This window comes from Dendrobates tinctorius, unplaced genomic scaffold, assembly GCF_039654945.1.
Source record: "Dendrobates tinctorius isolate UK_male_01 unplaced genomic scaffold, ASM3965494v1 ptg000366l, whole genome shotgun sequence".
Classification (NCBI taxonomy): Eukaryota; Metazoa; Chordata; class Amphibia; order Anura; family Dendrobatidae; genus Dendrobates; species Dendrobates tinctorius.
The window spans coordinates 2,457,655-2,478,619 of record NW_027362032.1 but is presented as its reverse complement, the minus strand read 5'-3'; the positions used below and the strand labels follow the sequence as shown (position 1 = coordinate 2,478,619).

At 46.2% G+C, this 20,965-nt stretch overlaps 1 protein-coding gene across 1 annotated transcript in view; it reads right to left on the bottom strand.

Annotated features, from left to right (window-relative positions):
• Positions 1-20,498, bottom strand: part of LOC141075661 (uncharacterized) — a 29,150-nt gene extending 8,652 nt beyond the window's left edge. Inside the window, exons 1-3 of the mRNA XM_073562770.1 lie at positions 20,236-20,498; positions 20,055-20,152; positions 19,766-19,856 (exon numbers count right to left, since the gene is read on the bottom strand). Coding sequence (XP_073418871.1) covers positions 19,766-19,856; positions 20,055-20,152; positions 20,236-20,266 — 220 coding nt within the window. The 5' untranslated portion in view covers positions 20,267-20,498. The remainder of the gene's footprint in view (positions 1-19,765; positions 19,857-20,054; positions 20,153-20,235) is intronic.
• Between the last annotated feature and the right edge of the window lie 467 nt (positions 20,499-20,965).

Genomic DNA, 20,965 nt, shown 5'->3' with positions numbered 1-20,965 from the left:
TCCCTGCTCCTCCGCTGTGTAGTCTGGGCCGTCAAATCCATACTGGGCCTGACACCGTTTGAGCCTGCCTCCTGATGTATAGACATATATTTTGAATGTGTACGCTATCCATACATGTTATCTGGGGATACGGTACCCTTTCTAACCTTTGTGCAATCACGTGCAATCCATACTGGGCCTAACACCATCTGAGCCTGCCTCCTGATGTATAGACATATATTTTGAATGTGTACGCTATCCATACATGTTATCTGGGGATACGGTACCCTTTCTCACCTTTGTGCAATCACGTGCAATCCATACTGGGCCTAACACCGTCTGAGCCTGCCTCATGATGTATAGACATATATTTTGAATGTGTACGCTATCCATACATGTTATCTGGGTATACGGTACCCTTTCTCACCTTTGTGCAATCAAGTGCAATCCATACTGGGCCTAACACCGTCTGAGCCTGCCTCCTGATGTATAGACATATATTTTGAATGTGTATGCTATCCATACATGTTATCTGGGGATACGGTACCCTTTCTCACCTTTGTGCAATCACGTGCAATCCATACTGGGCCTAACACCGTCTGAGCCTGCCTCATGATGTATAGACATATATTTTGAATGTGTACGCTATCCATACATGTTATCTGAGGATACGGTACCCTTTCTAACCTTTGTGCAATCACGTGCAATCCATACTGGGCCTAACACCGTCTGAGCCTGCCTCCTGATGTATAGACATATTTTGAATGTGTACGCTATCCATATATGTTATCTGGGGATACGGTACCCTTTCTCACCTTTGTGCAATCACGTGCAATCCATACTGGGCCTAACACCGTCTGAGCCTGCCTCCTGATGTATAGACATATATTTTGAATGTGTACGCTATCCATACATGTTATCTGAGGATACGGAACCCTTTCTCACCTTTGTGCAATCACGTGCAATCCATACTGGGCCTGACACCGTCTGAGCCTGCCTCCTGATGTATAGACATATATTTTGAATGTGTATGCTATCCATACATGTTATCTGGGGATACGGTACCCTTTCTCACCTTTGTGCAATCACGTGCAATCCATACTGGGCCTAACACCGTCTGAGCCTGCCTCCTGATGTATAGACATATCTTTTTAATGTGTATGCTATCCATACATGTTATCCGGGGATACGGTACCCTTTCTAACCTTTGTGCAATCACGTGCAATCCATACTGGGCCTAACACCGTCTGAGCCTACCTCCTGATGTATAGACATATATTTTGAATGTGTACGTTATCCATACATGTTATCTGGGGATACGGTACCCTTTCTCACCTTTGTGCAATCACGTGCAATCCATACTGGGCCTAACACCGTCTGAGCCTGCCTCCTGATGTATAGACATATATTTTGAATGTGTACGCTATCCATACATGTTATCTGGGGATACGGTACCCTTTCTCACCTTTGTGCAATCACGTGCAATCCATACTGGGCCTAACACCGTCTGAGCCTGCCTCCTGATGTATAGACATATATTTTGAATGTGTACGCTATCCATACATGTTATCCGGGGATATGGTACCCTTTCTAACCTTTGTGCAATCACATGCAATCCATACTGGGCGTGAGAACGGCTGGCGAGCTGTTAAGCAAGCTACAGCACCTGTGGTTTGCACACGTAAGTTTTTCATTTTTTCAGGAATGACGGTTAGGCCTAATTCCGGAACTGCAGTTGACCTGCACTTACTGGGAAATCATTGTTCGCGGGTAATAATTGTAATCACAGATCCCCATCACTAACGTTGTTCAGCGGGTTATCTGCACCTGTAAGCGACAAACGCTGGCCTTTTCAGTGTAGCGCACATGCAGCCACGGACATGTAAGGGCATGACACACCAGTTATTGGCCAATCTCATGTGCCAGAGCCTCACGTGTCCCTCTAGTAAGCCGGACTTGGACCGCGGGGCATGACGGAGTCTCGTTCGTTAACGGAATTAAGCTTGCAATGTGTGCATCTGTTCTGTAGCTGGCATGGTTGAGGTTTCCCAGGTGGAGTCGAATTTAACTGTAGGCTCCACTCCTGGTGGTGCCCTTCTGGACATTCCTTTAAGGTTCAGCTTTGCAACCATACTGCCCACGTAAAACAAACACTTTGCCTTCATGAACGCTGTTTGGAGGGTCATGACTCGTGGGAATAACGCCGCCCAATCAGTTAACCTGCTAGAGAGATCGTTCGTTGCTCCCAAGCATGACATCACACTCCCTAGGAAGAAGGTAATGCCACTGTGGCGACCGTACTCCTGGGGGCGACACAAGTGCACTGATGCCCAGCCACTGCTCGATGAATCTGCTGGTACATTGACCCAGACCACTACATTCCCCTCGCACGCTACACGGCCTGAATCTGACCCTGATGAAACTCAGGTTACCCTTCCCATATACAGTTCCATCTTACACGGTGACAAAGAGGAAGCTGAAGATGAAAGTGCAGGTTCGGCCCACCCGCCATCAGACACACCACCGTACTATCAGGGGCTCTGTGCCAGTGCCGTCGCCAACGAGTGGGCCCCCCCTGCTTGCTCAGGATCACAGCACTTGCAAAGTTGAAATACTGTGCAGTGAGATGGAAGATGGGGACGACGAGGAGTCCAGACAAGTACAGGGATTCCCTAGCGAGGAGACTTATTTGATTGTTTTCAATGTTGGGACAGCAATTTTTGGGGAGCACTATACTCTGGAGAATGATAGATGGGGCCCACCATACACTGGAACATTCCAAAGGTGGACATCAGACACTGGAGCAGCATTTACAGGGCCCATTATACACTAGAGCACTAGAAATGGGGCCCATTATGTTTGGAGCATTATTTGGGCCCATAAGACAGTGGAGCTTCATCCATGGGGACCAACATATACTGTAGCATTATGTGGAGCTCATCATATACTGTTTCAAACATTATATGGGACCAATGATTCTGTATGGAGAAATAGATGGGCCTCGTCATGAGATGTAAAAAGTGAAGTATTTTTCATTGTACTATATACCGCTATTTCTCTGCCGTATCGGAGCATGATGAGTTGTGGTATGTGTTAAAGGGGTGCTCTTTCTCCCAGGGCACATGAAAACCTGGAGCCAGCCCTCCCCCCACAACTGTAGCCAAATAACCCCCATTTTTCAGTGCATAACTTGTATTATGAAGTTAATTAAGGTTGACAAGCTTAAGTAAGAAGAATTGATGCTTTTGGCATTCAAATGGGCACTGTTGGTGTGTTTCCTGTACTCCTCTCACTGCCGACTTTTATTCCCCATTGACTTACATTGGGTTTCGTGTTTCGGGACGACCCCGACTTTTCCCTATCATCGGACGATCTTGCTCGACCCGACTTTTGGAAAAGTCGGGTTTCACGAAACGAAACGCGACCCTAAAAAAACAAAAGTCGCTCAACTCTATTTAGGATCCCTGTATTTAGTAATATTATAGTGAGAAGAATCCACTTAATTTGCGGTGTGTGTCTCCTGGAGCACAATCTGGGCACTATGTGGTGGGTAATAAAATGGAAAATGTGTAATTTTCACTCTCCAACATCCACTGCGTGTTAATTTGCAGAAAGTGGCTGTGGAGTCAAAATATTCACTCCTCCTAAGGATTATAACCCTCAGTGAATTAATTTATAAAATAGAATCACTTTATGGGGATTTCGATTGTTCTGGTTTTCTGTCATTTAGTTATGTTAGGTCTAGTGTTGAGCATTCCGATACTGCAAATATCGGGTATCGGCTGATATTCGCTTTATCGGAGTTCCGATATTTTTACACTATCGAATACCGGAATCGGAAGTTCCCATAATACATGAGCCAGTTGTGTTAGCCATGTTAACTAATGGCATGGCTGTGATTGACTGCTGAAATGTCATCATGATGCGCGGTTTGTGCGGGCCTGCCAGGGGTCTGTGCGGGCCTGCCGGGGGTTGTGTGTGTGTGCAGGCATCATCCGATGGGACTGCAAGTCCCATCGGGCTATGCCTGCTACAATGACAGTGATTGACACATTAGCCAATGATGAGACAGTAGTAGTCCCATCATCCGGCTAATGTGTTGAATGTAAAAAAAAACAAAACTATACATACTACATACATACAACATGCATACATACTACATTCATACTATATATACTACATTCATACAACATACATACTTACTACATATATACTACATTCATACAACATACATACTACATATATACACAACATTCATACAACATACATACTACATTCATACAACATACTACATATATACTACATTCATACATACTACATATATACACACAACATTCATACAACATACATACATACTACATTCATACAACATACATACTACATATATACTACATTCATACAACCATACATACTACATTCATACAACATACATACTACATAATACATACTTACTACATATATACTTCATTCATACAACATACAATACATACATATAGACATACAGTACATATAACATAGAGTACATACTCACCATCACTTGTCACTTTGATCCCCGAAGCCAGTATCATCTGTAAAAAATATTAAAATAACAAACAACCAATATACTCTGTGATCCGCAGAAATCCACTAGTGTCCCACGACGATCTCCTGCAGTGCATCACTGAGAGGTTACTATAGTTCACTAGTCTCACTTTATGGCAAAAGCTGCGTGGGAACTTTCTCACACAGCAATGCCAAAAGTGAGACTAGGGACTATTTTTTTTACAGTGGCGGAGGAATGCCTACCTCCCGTCATTGTATTCCTGGAGCCCCTAGAGGGCAGTCGCATCAGCTGATGCTGCTGCTCTCCACGGGAGATCGTCGTGGGACACTCGTGGATTTCTGCGGACCAGGGAGTATATTGGTTGTTTGTTATTTTAATATTTTTTATAGATGACACTGGCTTCGGGGATCAAAGTGACAAGTGATGGTGAGTATGTACTCTGTTATACAGTTCACTGCGCACGGTAGACACAGGAACACTCAGGTCTTTGGAGATGGACTTGTAGCCTTGAGATTGCTCATGCTTCCTCACAATTTGGTTTCTCAAGTCCTCAGACAGTTCTTTGGTCTTCTTTCTTTTCTCCATGCTCAATGTACACACAAGGACACAGGACAGAGGTTGAGTCAACTTTAATCCATGTCAACTGGCTGCAAGTGTGATTTAGTTATTGCCAACACCTGTTAGGTGCCACAGGTAAGTTACAGGTGCTGTTAATTACACAAATTAGAGAAGCATCACATGATTTTTCGAACAGTGCCAATACTTTTGTCCACCCTCTTTTTTATGTTTGGTGTGGAATTATATCCAATTTGGCTTTAGGACAATTCTTTTTGTTTTTTCATTTAAGACAAATTAAATGAAGATAATAATATCAAAGAATTTGTGTTTGCAATCATTTTCAGGAAGAAACTGAGTATTATCTGACAGAATTGCAGGGGTGTCAATACTTTTGGCCACAACTGTATGTACTGTATGTCTATGTGAATGTATTGTATGAATGTATTATGTTGTATGTATGTAGCATGTTGTATGAATGTAGTATATATGTAGTATGTATGCTTTTTTTTTTTTTTACATTCAACACATTAGCCGGATGATGGGACTACTACTGTCCCATCATTGGCTAATGTGTCAATCACTATCATTGTAGCAGGCATCACCCGATGGGACTTGTAGTCCCATCGGACGATGCCTGCACACACACACAACCGACAGGCCCACACACACAACCTACAGGCCCGCACAGACCCCCGGCCGGCCCGTACAGACCCCCGGCAGGCCCGCACAGACCCCCGGCAGGCCCGTACAGACCCCCTACAGGCCCACACAGACCCCCGGCAGGCCCGCACAGACCTCCGGCAGGCCCGCACAGACCTCCGGCAGGCCCGCACAGACCCCGCCTGCACACACACACACACGCACAGCCTCCGCCCACACTCTTCCCCCCTCCCGAACTGGATGTGCAAGGAAAGAAAGGGTTTATTTTCATTCCGATATTTGTGCCCCATTGACTTGCATGGGTTTCCGGTATCTGAATCGGCGATACCCGATATTTTTGGGGTATCGGTACGATCCAATCCGATCCTATATTTCCCGATATCGGAAGGTATCGCTCAACACTAGTTAGGGCTTCTGCATATGGTGTGTCCAATCTCATCTGGGATCTGTTCCTGCTGTCCAGCTGGAGTAATCTGCTCCCTACTTCAGCCAATTGGAAAGTACCACACCTTACTAAAGCGCAAAGCACATGGCCGGAATCTGCCAGATACAGCGCTGTTCTCCTCTGGTTGAGTCCTCTGTGCTCAGCTTGCGGCTTGTGTATTTGTTTCCTGCTGTGACCGTGGCCCGTTTACTGACTACTCTTGTGTCTTCTGATTCTGTATTCTGTCCTTCTGGTTCTAACCCAGCTATCTGACTATTCTTCTTGCCATCTAACAGCACAGAATAGCAGGTAACACCATGGTCCAAGCCTAGGGGTCCCAGTGTAAGTCCAGATTCATGTAATGGTATTAAAGGGCGATGAGCAAGGCAATCCTTGGGATATGGAAAGCAGAGAAGATAGAGCCAAGCATGTTCATGGTGGACTTCTTTTGAGCTGCCAGGTGACCATGAACAGTGCTCCCAATACATTGTGTCTGCAAACTATTCCAGCTAGATCTTCATTCAAATAGCTAAATGGCGCTCCTTCCCTTCTGAACACTGCCATGTGCCCAGACAGTAGTGTACAATCGTATGTAGGGTATAGTGCGAAGCTGGAAAATAATTTGTAAGATCCAGTTGTTTTCTATTATCCTTTGTGAAGAATTTATCACCACATAAAGTGACACACGTCAGATATTAACCCCTTCACCCCCAAGGGTGGTTTGCACGTTCATGACCGGGCCAATTTTTACAATTCTGACCACTGTCCCTTTATGAGGTTATAACTCTGGAACGCTTCAACGGATCTAGGCGATTCTGAGATTGTTTTCTCGTGACATATTGTACTTCACTTTAGTGGTAAAAAATTTTCGCTATAACTTGCGTTTATTTATGAAAAAAACAGAAATATGGCAAAAATTTTGAAAATTTTGCAATTTTCAAACTTTGAATTTGTATGCCCTTAAAACAGAGAAATATGTGACACAAAATAGTTACTAAATAACATTTCCCACATGTCTACTTTACACCAGCACAATTTGGGAAACAACATTTTTTTTTGTTAGGAAGTTATAAGGGTTAAAATTTGACAAGCGATTTCTAATTTTTACAACAAAACTTACAAAACCATTTTTTTTAGGGACCACCTCACATTTGAAGTCACTTTGAGGGGTCTATATGGCAGAAAATACCCAAAAGTGACACCATTCTAAAAACTGCACCCCTGAAGCTACTCAAAACTACATTCAAGAAGATTATTAACCCTTCAGGTGCTTCACAGGAGCAGAAGCAACGTGGAAGGAAAAAATGAACATTTAACTTTTTAGTCACAAAAATAATATTTTAGCAACAATTTTTTTATTTTCCCAAGGGTAACAGGAGAAATTGGACCCCAAAAGTTGTTGTCAAATTTGTCCTGAGTACGCTGATACCCAATATATGGGGGGGAACCACTGTTTGGGCACAAGGCAGGGCTCAGAAGGGAAGGAGCCCCGTTTGACTTGTTCAACCTAAAATTGGCTGGAATTGAGATCGGACGCCATGTCGCGTTTGACGAGTGTCTGATGTGCCTAAACAGTGGAAACCCCCCACAAGTGACCCCATTTTGGAAACTAGACCCCCTAAGGAACTTATCTAGATGTGTGGTGACCACTTTGAACCCCCAAGGGCTTCACAGAAGTTTATAACACCCAGGCGTGAAAATAAAAAATCATATTTTTTCCACAAACATGATCATTTAGTCCCCAATATTTTGTTTTCCCAAGGGTAACAGGAGAAATTGGACCCCAAAAGTTGTTGTCAAATTTGTCCTGAGTACGCTGATACCCAATATATGGGGGGAACCACTGTTTGGGCACAAGGCAGGGCTCAGAAGGGAAGGAGCCCCGTTTGACTTTTTCAACCTAAAATTGGCTGGAATTGAGATCGGACGCCATGTCGCGTTTGACGAGTGTCTGATGTGCCTAAACAGTGGAAACCCCCCACAAGTGACCCCATTTTGGAAACTAGACCCCCTAAGGAACTTATCTAGATGTGTGGTGACCACTTTGAACCCCCAAGGGCTGCACAGAAGTTTATAACACCCGGGAGTGAAAATAAAAAATCATATTTTTTCCACAAACATGATCATTTAGTCCCCAATATTTTGTTTTCCCAAGGGTAACAGGAGAAATTGGACCCCAAAGGTTGTTGTCAAATTTGTCCTGAGTACGCTGATACCCAATATGTGGGGAGGAACCACTGTTTGGGCACATGGCAGGGCTCAGAAGGGAAGGAGCCCCGTTTGACTTTTTCAACCTAAAATTGGCTGGAATTGAGATCGGACGCCATGTCGCGTTTGACGAGTGTCTGATGTGCCTAAACAGTGGAAACCCCCCACAAGTGACCCCATTTTGGAAACTAGACCCCCTAAGGAACTTATCTAGATGTGTGGTGACCACTTTGAACCCCCAAGGGCTTCACAGAAGTTTATAACACCCAGGCGTGAAAATAAAAAATCATATTTTTTCCACAAACATGATCATTTAGTCCCCAATATTTTGTTTTCCCAAGGGTAACAGGAGAAATTGGACCCCAAAGGTTGTTGTCAAATTTGTCCTGAGTACGCTGATACCCAATATGTGGGGGGGAACCACTGTTTAGGCACATGGCAGGGCTCAGAAGGGAAGGAGCCCCGTTTGACTTTTTCAACCTAGAATTGGCTGGAAGTGAGATCGGACGCCATGTCACGTTTGACGAGCGTCTGATGTGCCTAAACAGTGGAAACCCCCCACAAGTGACCCCATTTTGGAAACTAGACCCCCTAAGGAACTTATCTAGATGTGTGGTGACCACTTTGAACCCCCAAGGGCTTCACAGAAGTTTATAACACCCGGGAGTGAAAATAAAAAATCATATTTTTTCCACAAACATGATCATTTAGTCCCCAATATTTTGTTTTCCCAAGGGTAACAGCAGAAATTGGACCCCAAAGGTTCTTGTCAAATTTGTCCTGAGTACGCTGATACCCAATATGTGGGGAGGAACCACTGTTTGGGCACATGGCAGGGCTCAGAAGGGAAGGAGCCCCGTTTGACTTTTTCAACCTAAAATTGGCTGGAATTGAGATCGGACGCCATGTCGCGTTTGACAAGCGTCTGATGTGCCTAAACAGTGGAAACCCCCCACAAGTGGCCCCCTTTTGGAAACTAGACCCCCTAAGGAACTTATCTAGATGTGTGGTGAGCACTTTGAACCCCCAAGGGCTTCACAGAAGTTTATAACACCCGGGCGTGAAAATAAAAAATCATATTTTTTCCACAAACATGATCATTTAGTCCCCAATATTTTGTTTTCCCAAGGGTAACAGGAGAAATTGGACCCCAAAGGTTGTTGTCAAATTTGTCCTGAGTACGCTGATACCCAATATGTGGGGGGGAACCACTGTTTAGGCACATGGCAGGGCTCAGAAGGGAAGGAGCCCCGTTTGACTTTTTCAACCTAAAATTGGCTGGAATTGAGATCGGACGCCATGTCACGTTTGACGAGCGTCTGATGTGCCTAAACAGTGGAAACCCCCCACAAGTGACCGCATTTTGGAAACTAGACCCCCTAAGGAACTTATCTAGATGTGTGGTGAGCACTTTGAACCCCCAAGGGCTTCACAGAAGTTTATAACACCCGGGCGTGAAAATATAAAATCCTGTTTTGTTCCCACATAAATGATCATTTAGTCCCCAATTTTTAATTTTCCCAAGAGTAACAGGAGAAATTGGACCCCAAAAGTTGTTGTTCAATTTGTCCTGAGTACCCTGATACCCCACATGTGGGAGAAAACTACTGTTTGGGCACACGTCAGGGCTCGAAATGGAAGTAATGACGTTTTGGAAAGCAGACTTTGATTGAATGGTCTGCGGGCGTCATGTTCCATTTGCAGAGCCCTTGATGTTCCTAAACAGTAGAAACCCCCAATAAGTGACCCCATTTTGGAAACTAGACCCCCTAAGGAACTTATCTAGACGTGTGGTGAGCACTTTGAACCCCCAAGTGTTTCACTAAAGATTATAATGCCCAGGCGTGAAAATATAAAATCCTGTTTTGTTCCCACATAAATGATCATTTAGTCCCCAATTTTTAAATTTTCCCAAGAGTAACAGGAGAAATTGGACCCCAAAAGTTGTTGTCCAATTTGTCCTGAGTACCCTGATACCCCACATGTGGGAGAAAACTACTGTTTGGGCACACGTCAGGGCTCGAAAGGGAAGTAATGACGTTTTGGAAAGCAGACTTTGATGGAATGGTCTGTGGGCGTCATGTTCCATTTGCAGAGCCCTTGATGTTCCTAAACAGTAGAAACCCCCCATAAGTGACCCCATTTTGGAAACTAGACCCCCTAAGGAACTTATCTAGACGTGTGGTGAGCACTTTGAACCCCCAAGTGTTTCACTAAAGATTATAATGCCCAGGCGTGAAAATATAAAATCCTGTTTTGTTCCCACATAAATTATCATTTAGTCCCCAATTTTTAATTTTCCCAAGAGTAACAGGAGAAATTGGACCCCAAAAGTTGTTGTCCAATTTGTCCTGAGTACCCTGATACCCCACATGTGGGAGAAAACTACTGTTTGGGCACACGTCAGGGCTCGAAAGGGAAGTAATGACGTTTTGGAAAGCAGACTTTGATGGAATGGTCTGTGGGCGTCATGTTCCATTTGCAGAGCCCTTGATGTTCCTAAACAGTAGAAACCCCCAATAAGTGACCCCATTTTGGAAATTAGACCCCCTAAGGAACTTATCTAGACGTGTGGTGAGCACTTTGAACCCCCAAGTGTTTCACTAAAGATTATAATGCCCAGGCGTGAAAATATAAAATCCTGTTTTGTTCCCACATAAATGATCATTTAGTCCCCAATTTTTAATTTTCCCAAGAGTAACAGGAGAAATTGGACCCCAAAAGTTGTTGTCCAATTTGTCCTGAGTACCCTGATACCCCACATGTGGGAGAAAACTACTGTTTGGGCACACGTCAGGGCTCGAAAGGGAAGTAATGACGTTTTGGAAAGCAGACTTTGATGGAATGGTCTGTGGGCGTCATGTTCCATTTGCAGAGCCCTTGATGTTCCTAAACAGTAGAAACCCCCAATAAGTGACCCCATTTTGGAAACTAGACCCCCTAAGGAACTTATCTAGATGTGTGGTGAGCACTTTGAACCCCCAAGTGTTTCACTAAAGATTATAATGCCCAGGCGTGAAAATATAAAATCCTGTTTTGTTCCCACATAAATGATAATTTAGTCCCCAATTTTTAATTTTCCCAAGAGTAACAGGAGAAATTGGACCCCAAAAGTCGTTGTCCAATTTGTCCTGGGTACTCTGGTACCCCACATGTGGGAAAAAACTGTTTAGGCACACGTTGGGGCTCGAAAGGGAAGTAGTGTTGTTTTGGAATGCAGACTTTGATGGTCTGCTGGCGTCATGTTCCATTTGCAGAGTCCCTGATGTGCCTAAACAGGAAAAAACCCCACATATGACATCATTTTGGATACTAGACCCCCAATGAACAAATCTAGATGTGCCCCCAACTAATCTAATGTAAATTAGTAGTGCATGGAGGTGTGGTACAATTTGAAGCAATCCTTCATGCACAGGCCAGGTTTTTCGGGGCAGGTGTCGCACTGGTAAGTGGTGTCCCTGCGTATTCCATTTCTTTGTAACACACTCGACACCTTTTTTGCGGCTTACCTTTTCTTGGGGTTGGCGGGACCACCCCCGGAAAATGCTGACCTGGGACAATACGAGCACCTTCAGTTCCTGAAGTACTGGGGCCCGCTCCTTCCTGAGCGCCAAACATCATGGCCTTAACCACTACCTCCTGGAAATGAAGGTACGCCGTATCGCTGGGGCATGCACATTGTGACAGCAGGAATGCGTTGAGCATTGCCATTTGGACGATGTGCACGGCCAGCTTTTTGTACCACACCTTGGCCTTCCTCAATGCATTGTACGGTTGGAGGAGTTGATCGGAGAGATCAACTCCCCCCATTTTTTTGTTGTACCCCACTACACATGTCGGTTTGAGGACCTGTGTAGAGGTACCCCGTACAGTGCAGAGGGTACTGCCATCACCGTGTATGGTGGTCAAGAGATGGACATCTCTCTTGTCCTTGTACTTGACCACCAGCAGGTGGTCGCTACATTGGGCTCTGCTCTCACCTTTTCGGAGCATCTGCCCAAGTAGCGTCTTCAGGAGGCCTCTCTGATTTTTGCGGACAGTACCGCAGGCTGCGGTACGTCGCTCAGAGAGGGATTTGTAGAGTGGGATGCTGGTATAAAAGTTATCAGTGTAGAGGTGATAACCTTTATCCAGCAGTGGGTGCACCAAATCCCACACAATTTTCCCACTCACTCCCAGGAAAGGAGGACACTCAGGGGGTTCAATCCGGGTGTCCTTCCCTTCGTAAACTCTAAACTTGTGGGTGTACCCTGAGGTACTCTCACACAACTTATAGAGTTTGATTCCGTACCTGGCCCTCTTACTGGGCAGGTATTGACGGAATCGCAGCCTTCCCTTGAAGTGAACCAAGGACTCATCCACGCAGATGTCCCTTTGGGGCACGTACACTTCAGCAAACTTTTTGTTGAAGTGTTCGATGACCGGCCGAACTTTGAACAGACGGTCAAAGTTGGGGTCATCTTGTGCGGGACACGCTGCATTATCAGTATAATGCAGAAACTTGTGGATGGCCTCAAAACGCGTCCGGGCCATGACCATTCGGAACACTGGAGTGTTGTATAAAATATCAACACTCCAATATTGCCGAATTTCCGGTTTCTTCAGTATCCCCATATGGAGGACCAGGCCCCAAAACTGCGTCATTTCAACTGCGTCTACAGGAGACCAGTTTGAAAATGTTGAACGCGGGTTTTGCTCCAAAAATTGACGAGCGTACAAATTAGTTTGCTCCACCATGAGGTTAACAAAATCCTCAGAGAAAAAGACTTTGAAAAAGTCAATTTCTGTGAGGCCGGTGGTGTCAAACTTGATTCCTGATTCTGCCACAAAATCAGGAATCAGTGGCTCGTAATTTTCGGGGGGCGAGGTCCATACGGGGAGCACTGGGTCAGCTGCGGGCATGGTGGGCGCTGCCTCATCTTCTGTCCTGGAGCGTCTGCGTGGCGGTTCCGCAGGACCCGAGGAGGAAGATGAGGAGGGAGAAGAGGAAGAAGAAGAGGATGAAGAATCCGAAAAATAAAGAAAAGTCGGATCGTCATCCAAATCGCTATCAGTTTCGGAGGCAAGTAAAGCATATGAATAGCGCTGTTGGGATGAATTTGATGACATTTTTGTGTAAATATGGTGCTTGGGTGTACACTTTATTGAAAACTGTATGTGTACGTGAGGGGGGGGGAGTGATTGGTGTAAACTTTCTGTAAAGAAAAAGCTGTGGAAAAAAGTATAAAACAGCAGGCCCTAGCTGATAAGTGTCACTTATCAAAACTAGGCTGCTGGATGTGCGCACGGGGTGGCGCAGGGGGGGGTGGAAAAAAAAAAAAAAAGGAAAACGGCAAACTCTGATAAGTGAACTGTGTCACTTATCCAAGTTTCGCAGCTGCGGGATGTGTGTACGGAGGGGCTAAGGAAAAAAAAGCGAGCTCAAGTGTTGATCGGTGAACTGCGTCACCAATCAACGCTCGGCGGCTGCGCACGGAGGTGGCGCAAAAGTGGGGTGGAGGGGGATAAAAATAGGGGGAAGGGGGATGGGGGGATTGGGGTGGAAGAAGAGAGATTGGGCAGGGATCAACAGTTAGGGTTGTAGTTAGGTGGCACAAAGGGGGGTGAAAAAAATGAAAAGCGGCAGGCACAAGCTTGGATAAGTGACGTGTGTCACTTATCCAACTTTTGCGGCTGCGGGATGTGTGTACGGAAGTGGCGCAAAAGGGGCTAAGGAAAAAAAAACGAGCTCAAGTGTTGATCGGTGAACCTCGTCACCAATCAACGCTCGGCAGCTGCGCACGGAGGTGGCGCAAAAGTGGGGTGGAGGGGGGTAAAAATAGGGGGAAGGGGGATGGGGGGATTGGGGTGGATGAAGATAGATTGGGCAGGGATCAACAGTTAGGGTTGTAGTTAGGTGGCACAAAGGGGGGTGAAAAAAATGAAAAACGGCAGGCACAAGCTTGGATAAGTGACGTGTGTCACTTATCCAACTTTTGCGGCTGCGGAATGTGTGAACGGAAGTGGCGCAAAGGGGGCTAAGGAAAAAAAAGCGAGCGCGAGTGTTGATCGGTGAACTGCGTCACCGATCAACGCTCGCCGGCTGCGCACGGAGGTGACGCAAAAGTGGGGTGGAGGGGGGTAAAAGGGGGGTAAGAGGGGGGGTGGAGGGGGGATGGGGGGATGAAGATAGATTGGGGGGGTGAAGATAGATTGGGCAGGGGATCAGGGATCAATTAACACTTACAATTGTAGTTTTCTTTCTTCTTCTTCTTCTTTCTTCTGCAGGGATTGTGATGCTACAAGCTGTGGCACCACAATACCCAGCACAGGAGCTCTTGCTGCGTCCGACTTCTCTGCAGGAATCCTCAGCTAGAGTGAGGACCCCTGCAGACAGGTCAGAGGCAGGTCAGGGGGCAGGTCACAGAGCGGTCACATCGCTGCTGTGACCTGTCATTGGTGGGATCGAATGATTACATCGATCCCACCAATCCCTGATCTGCCTGGTGACCATGGCAACTGCCTAGAATCGGAGCTCACAGCTCCGATTACTAGGCAGGTCATGCCCAGGTCACCAGCAGGGCACAGAGCGGTCACATGGTGACCGCAGCTGTGCCCTGTGGTTGGCGCGATCGCCGATCTAATCGATCGCGCCAGCCAACTCCTGCAGGCCCTACTGGGCCTGCATCAGGCTCCAGCATGATCGGTGCTAATATAGCACCGATCCTGGCCGGTACTGGCAGGGCACAGCAGCGATATAGCGCCGCTGTGCACTGCGATTGGCGCGATCGATCAGATCGGCGATCGCGCCAATCCGGGTGCTTTTTGCCGGTGCCTGGCGTTGCCAGGCACCGGCTCTAGGATCGAGTACATCGGTACTCGATCCCCGCCTAGGACATCATTGTTTCAGCCAAGCTGATTGGCTGAAACAATGAGAAACGCTGCGATTGGCTGTTCAGAATTGAACAGCCAATCACAGCGCTCTGGATGCCGGGGGGGCGGGATCGCAGCCCGGGATGCCGACGCCATCTTTTCTAAGGTGAGATGGCGTCGGAATTTTAATGCGATCACCGCGACTTTAGTCGCGGTATCGCATTAAAGGGCCCGACGTACTATCCCGTCCCCGGTCATACGGGCCCGGGTACCGTGGACGGGATAGTACGTCGGATGGCAGGAAGGGGTTAATAATGGGGCCTGATTAGGAACTACTGAAATGATCAAACTCCACAGTCTCCATCAGTACTAAATGAGTAACTAGTGGTGAAACCTCTCTGGTGTAACTAGAGTATGGGTCTCGGAGACTTCACAATCTATACTATCCTAAGCTCCAATATTTTCTGTCAGATGAGTTTCAAGAAGAAATATTAGGCATTTAAAGAGAACTGTGTATAAGGCCGGTTTCACACGTCCTGATATTTCCGGTACCGGAGATGTCCATGTGTGTAATACTTGTGGCACATGTGTGACAACCGTGTGCCGCCCTAGTGCAGCATCAGTACCACAAGGACGGCCGACAGGGAAGAAGCGCTACAGTAAGCGCTGTTCCCCGGCAGCGGGTGCTGAAGACGCTCACATCATTCTCCCCTGCTCTGCCGGCGGGGAGAATAATGATAGCTATATTAAAGTAAGAATGATGACTATTACTCCCATCAACCTACACCTGATGCTAAGAACAATGACAGCAGGAGCAGATGATGGGAGTATTCCTCACCCGCCGCCTGCGCTATAACTAAATAAAGGAATGAAAAAACGGCGTGCGTTCCCTTTTATTTTCTATAACCAGTCCGGAAAAACTCACAACTGGGGGCTGCAACCCTCATCTGTCAGCTTTGGCAAGGCTGGTTTTCAAGAATAGAGGGGTCCAAACAGTTTTTTTAATTAATTAAATAATTTAAAAAAACGGCGTGAGTTCCCCTCCATTTTTGACAACCAACCTTGCTAAAGCTGACAACTGGGGGCTAGTATTCTCAGGCTTGTAAGGGGCCATAGATATTGACCCCCCAGCCTAAAAATAGCAGCCTGCAGCTGCCCAGAAAAGGAAAATCTATTAAATGCGCCTATTCTGGTGCTTTGCCCGGCTCTTCCCACTTGCCCTGTAGTGATGGCAAGTGGGCTTCATATTTGTGGGGTTGTATTGTCAGGTGACATCAAGCCCACGGCTTAGTAATGGAGAGTAAGACACCTATCCATTACTAATCCTATAGATATATGGTAAATAAATCACAGCCAGAATAAAGTCTTTTATTAGAGATAAAACAAAACACAGGGTAAGTAGGAAGAGCCGGGCAAAGTGTCGGAATTTCTGGGTTTTCTGGGCAGCTGCGGGCTGGTTATTGTTTAATCTGTATTTGTAGTTTTCAGTTAATGAGATTCTTGTGCTTCGGGGTGGGATTGTGGGAGTGGCTGTGGGTTGGGCTGTGGGAGGGGCCTTATGTGGTGCTCTGCGTATATATTCATCTGTATTGGCTTATGACACTGACCCTTCAGTGACCTGCCCCCTATTTTACATAAAAAATTACATCCAGAAAAATGTCACCGGCGATGGTGGCGCCTGCGCAGTACCATCTATAAGTAAGAGATAGATGCTACTGGCCAGGCGCCGCCAGTGTCATTTGTAATTTCTTTTTTCTAAGCCTCACAATAGCCACAATATTATAGGCATAATCACCAATAATATCAACACTATTATATGCATTATGTAATAATGTGGGCAGGTCAGTGAGGGGTCAGCGACCTGTCATAAGCCAATACAGATGCATATGTAAACAGACCATCATATAAAGCTCCGCCCACAGCCCCGCCCCAGAGCACGAGAATCTCATTAACTGAAGACTACAAATACAGATTAAACATAAACCACAAGACGGATTTCATCACCAGGTATCACTGTAATCAGTATAACGACGCTGACCTGACAGTGTCTGTAGGTTACTGTGCACAATCCGGCTGACAGGATCCCTTTAAATTTAGATCTTAGGCATTTGGAAGAGGCAATGGAGAGATTTTTTTCAAGACTATCAGGGAGTTACAGACTCACATTAGGCAGGAAGGCCGATCCCACCACAATCAAACTATCATACAGAATGAACAGGTTATAAAAAAAAGACACAGAATAAAAAAATATGTTACATCCCCAACAACGTATGTACAAGGGGAGAACACTAAACGAGTTGCACTCATTTATGGTGGACCATTGCAGCCACTATGAGTCCTGACCGGAGGAGTAGAGAAAGTATTAGCGCCCCCATTTCAGGAGAGATTGTGCAGTTATCTGAATTCCTTAGGATGGAAAACATATTGGAATTCATGACGTTTAGTAAATCTATGACACCAGGGCTGGAGCCAACACATCTCCTGCAGGCGGGAATAAATGTATATTACAGCCATCAGCCACACACAGCTTAGAGATCTATCATGGCACAGGTGGAATGTTTGTCCTGGAGATTATCACAATCCTCCTTGAAATTACTGTATTTTTTGGACCATAAGACGCACCTAGGTTTTAGAGAATGAAATTAGGAAAAAAAATTGAAGCAAAAAATGTGGTCAATTCTGTACTTAATATCCCCTATCCTGGTATATATGGTCCCCTCATAACCATTCTGATACACATGGCCCACTCATCTCTATCCTGGTATGCATGGCCTCATCCCAATCCTGGTATGCAGGGTCCCCATCTTGTCCTGGTATGCATGATCCCATCCCTATCCTGGTATGCAGAGCTCCCATCTTGTCCTGGTATGCATGGTCCCATCCCTATCCTTGTATGCAGGGTCCCCATCTCGTTCTAGTATGCATGGTCCCATCCCTATCCTTGTATGCAGGGTCCCCATCTCGTTCTAGTATGCATGGTCCCATCCCAATCCTGGTATGCAGGGTCCCCATCTTGTCCTAGTAGGTATGGCCCCATCTCATCCTGGTATGCAGGGCCCCATCTCATCCTAGTATGCATGGCACCTCATCGCTATCCTGGTATGCATGGCCCCATCATCCCTATCCTGGAAAGCATGGCCCCAACCTTATCCTGGTATGCATGGACCCCATCTCGTCCTGGTATTCAGTGACTTATTTCGTCCTGGTATGTAGGGCCCCATCCTTATAAGAAGCCCCCACCCCCATTCCTACCCTGGTGTGCATGGCCCATCACAAAACATTAAAAAAAAACCAAACCATTACGCTTACCTCTGGTGCCAGCATCTGCTATTTGCTTGTAAGCAGCGCTGAGAACAGTGAGCATTCATGAATATTCATTTCTCTTAAGTAGCGGCACACGTGACCGCCGGTAGCAGCAGGAAGCCGGTGGCTGACACTGCGCGCTACTGAAGAGCAATGAATACTCACTGCCCTTTGCGTGCACGTCCCTGCCATGCGCTGCTTACAAGCATATAGCAGTTGCTGGCACCGGAGCAGGACGCTGCGAGGGAGCGCGGGGTAAGTGTAATGATTTGTTTTTTAATGTTTTCTGATGGGACCATGCATACCAGGATGGGGACGGGGGTGGGGGCCAATTATAAGGATGGGGCCATGCATACCAGGACCGGGGTTAGGGGCTAATCATCTCAAGATACTATTATTAAAGAGAAATGAATATTCATTGCCCTCCAAGCCCATGGGCGTGTAATGCAGTGAATATTCATTTCTCTTTAGCAGCGGGAACAAGATTTAGCCGCAGTCACCGGCTCCAGCCTCCTGTGACCCGCTGCTCCGCTGATGCAGTTCCCTCACCTCCACACCAAAGCCAGAGCCGGTACATCCGGACTATAAGACGCAACCCCCATTTTCCTCCACATTTTTGAAGGATAAAAGTGTGTCTTATAGTCCGAAAAATACGGTAGTTTTAATACAAATTGGAAAGTCAGGATAAAGGGAAACTCTGCTGTTATTGTACAGAAATTCACACTTGGCCTCACTGCACATTTACTGTTGTGGATCATAAAAGAGATGTTTGGCCAGAAAGACTGGACCTGGTCTTGTAGGGACCATGAGACATTCAGCAGCACAGAAGGGAGAGAAGATTCATCCGATAAGATCTCAGGGATCTAGGAAGCCAACAGCATCATTACCCTCCGCTTTCTCTTACAGGCCCAGCATAAGATTTTTCTACAAGTGATTTTCTATCTTGTCAGCACATTCTACGTACGCTGTCATTTGGATTTAGTTACAGATCTGGGCAGGGAACAGTCAGCGTCTCCTAATCCCAGGGGGTAGGTGGATCTACCAGGTTGTAAGTTCTATAGAAAAGGGATTTCAATGCCCAAAATCAATGAACAGTTTTGGGTGGAGGAGAATGTTGTGGTACTAGAGGCAAAATGGTGATCATGGTAATACGGCCGGACTACACCACCGATAAAGCAACCACAGCCGGTGACTGAGAGGAATCTGTGACTTCTCTACATTCAGTGGTTACTACTCACCTGGGTAGTCATATGTGGGAATCTCCTCTTTACACCGCTCATCATCTCTTACATATGTCTCTGTAGTATTAATATGGGTCAGATCTTCACCCTGAAACAAATATTGTAAAAGTCACCGACAGATGGAGAAGTCCCATCTATGATCAGCTCTAATCCTGCCATCTCCACCGTTCTCATTACACAGGTATAAAACATATAACACTGGTGGATAAAACAAGACTGAGCACAAGACCTTCACAGCCGTCTACACATCATAGGGGAGATCTCCTGACACCTTCTCTCCATCTACCTGATGATCCTGAGGAGCACTGGGATCCTCTTGTTTACAGTCCTGTGGAAGAAGAGGACGGGGACATCTCTCTGGTGTTGTCCTCTTACTGGATAGATCTGGAGGAAACACATACAGGGACTGAATTCATTCTCTACATACAGATAATTATAGGCCATGTGTATTTAGTCCTGTCTATTACCTGGAGATGTGAGGCGCTGGGGAACCTCCATTATGACGTTCTTGTACAGAACCAGGGGAAGAGTCTTGAGGAGATCATTTGCATATTCCCAGTGCCTTCTGGGATAAGTGAAGAGTCTCCGCGAGCTCAACGATCACTGGGTTTTGGCCGTTGCAGCTGAAAAGAGGAAATCGGAAAACCAGGGGAAGAGTCTTGAGGAGATCATTTGCATATTCCCAGTGCCTTCTGGGATAAGTGAAGAGTCTCCGCGAGCTCAACGATCACTGGGTTTTGGCCGTTGCAGCTGAAAAGAGGAAATCGGAAAACCAGGGGAAGAGTCTTGAGGAGATCATTTGCATATTCCCAGTGCCTTCTGGGATAAGTGAAGAGTCTCCGCGAGCTCAACGATCACTGGGTTTTGGCCGTTGCAGCTGAAAAGAGGAAATCGGAAAACCAGGGGAAGAGTCTTGAGGAGATCATTTGCATATTCCCAGTGCCTTCTGGGATAAGTGAAGAGTCTCCGCGAGCTCAACGATCACTGGGTTTTGGCCGTTGCAGCTGAAAAGAGGAAATCGGAAAACCAGGGGAAGAGTCTTGAGGAGATCATTTGCATATTCCCAGTGCCTTCTGGGATAAGTGAAGAGTCTCCGCGAGCTCAACGATCACTGGGTTTTGGCCGTTGCAGCTGAAAAGAGGAAATCGGAAAAACCGCGCGCCGATAGGCGCGCGAATTTCGGCTCATCTTTCATCG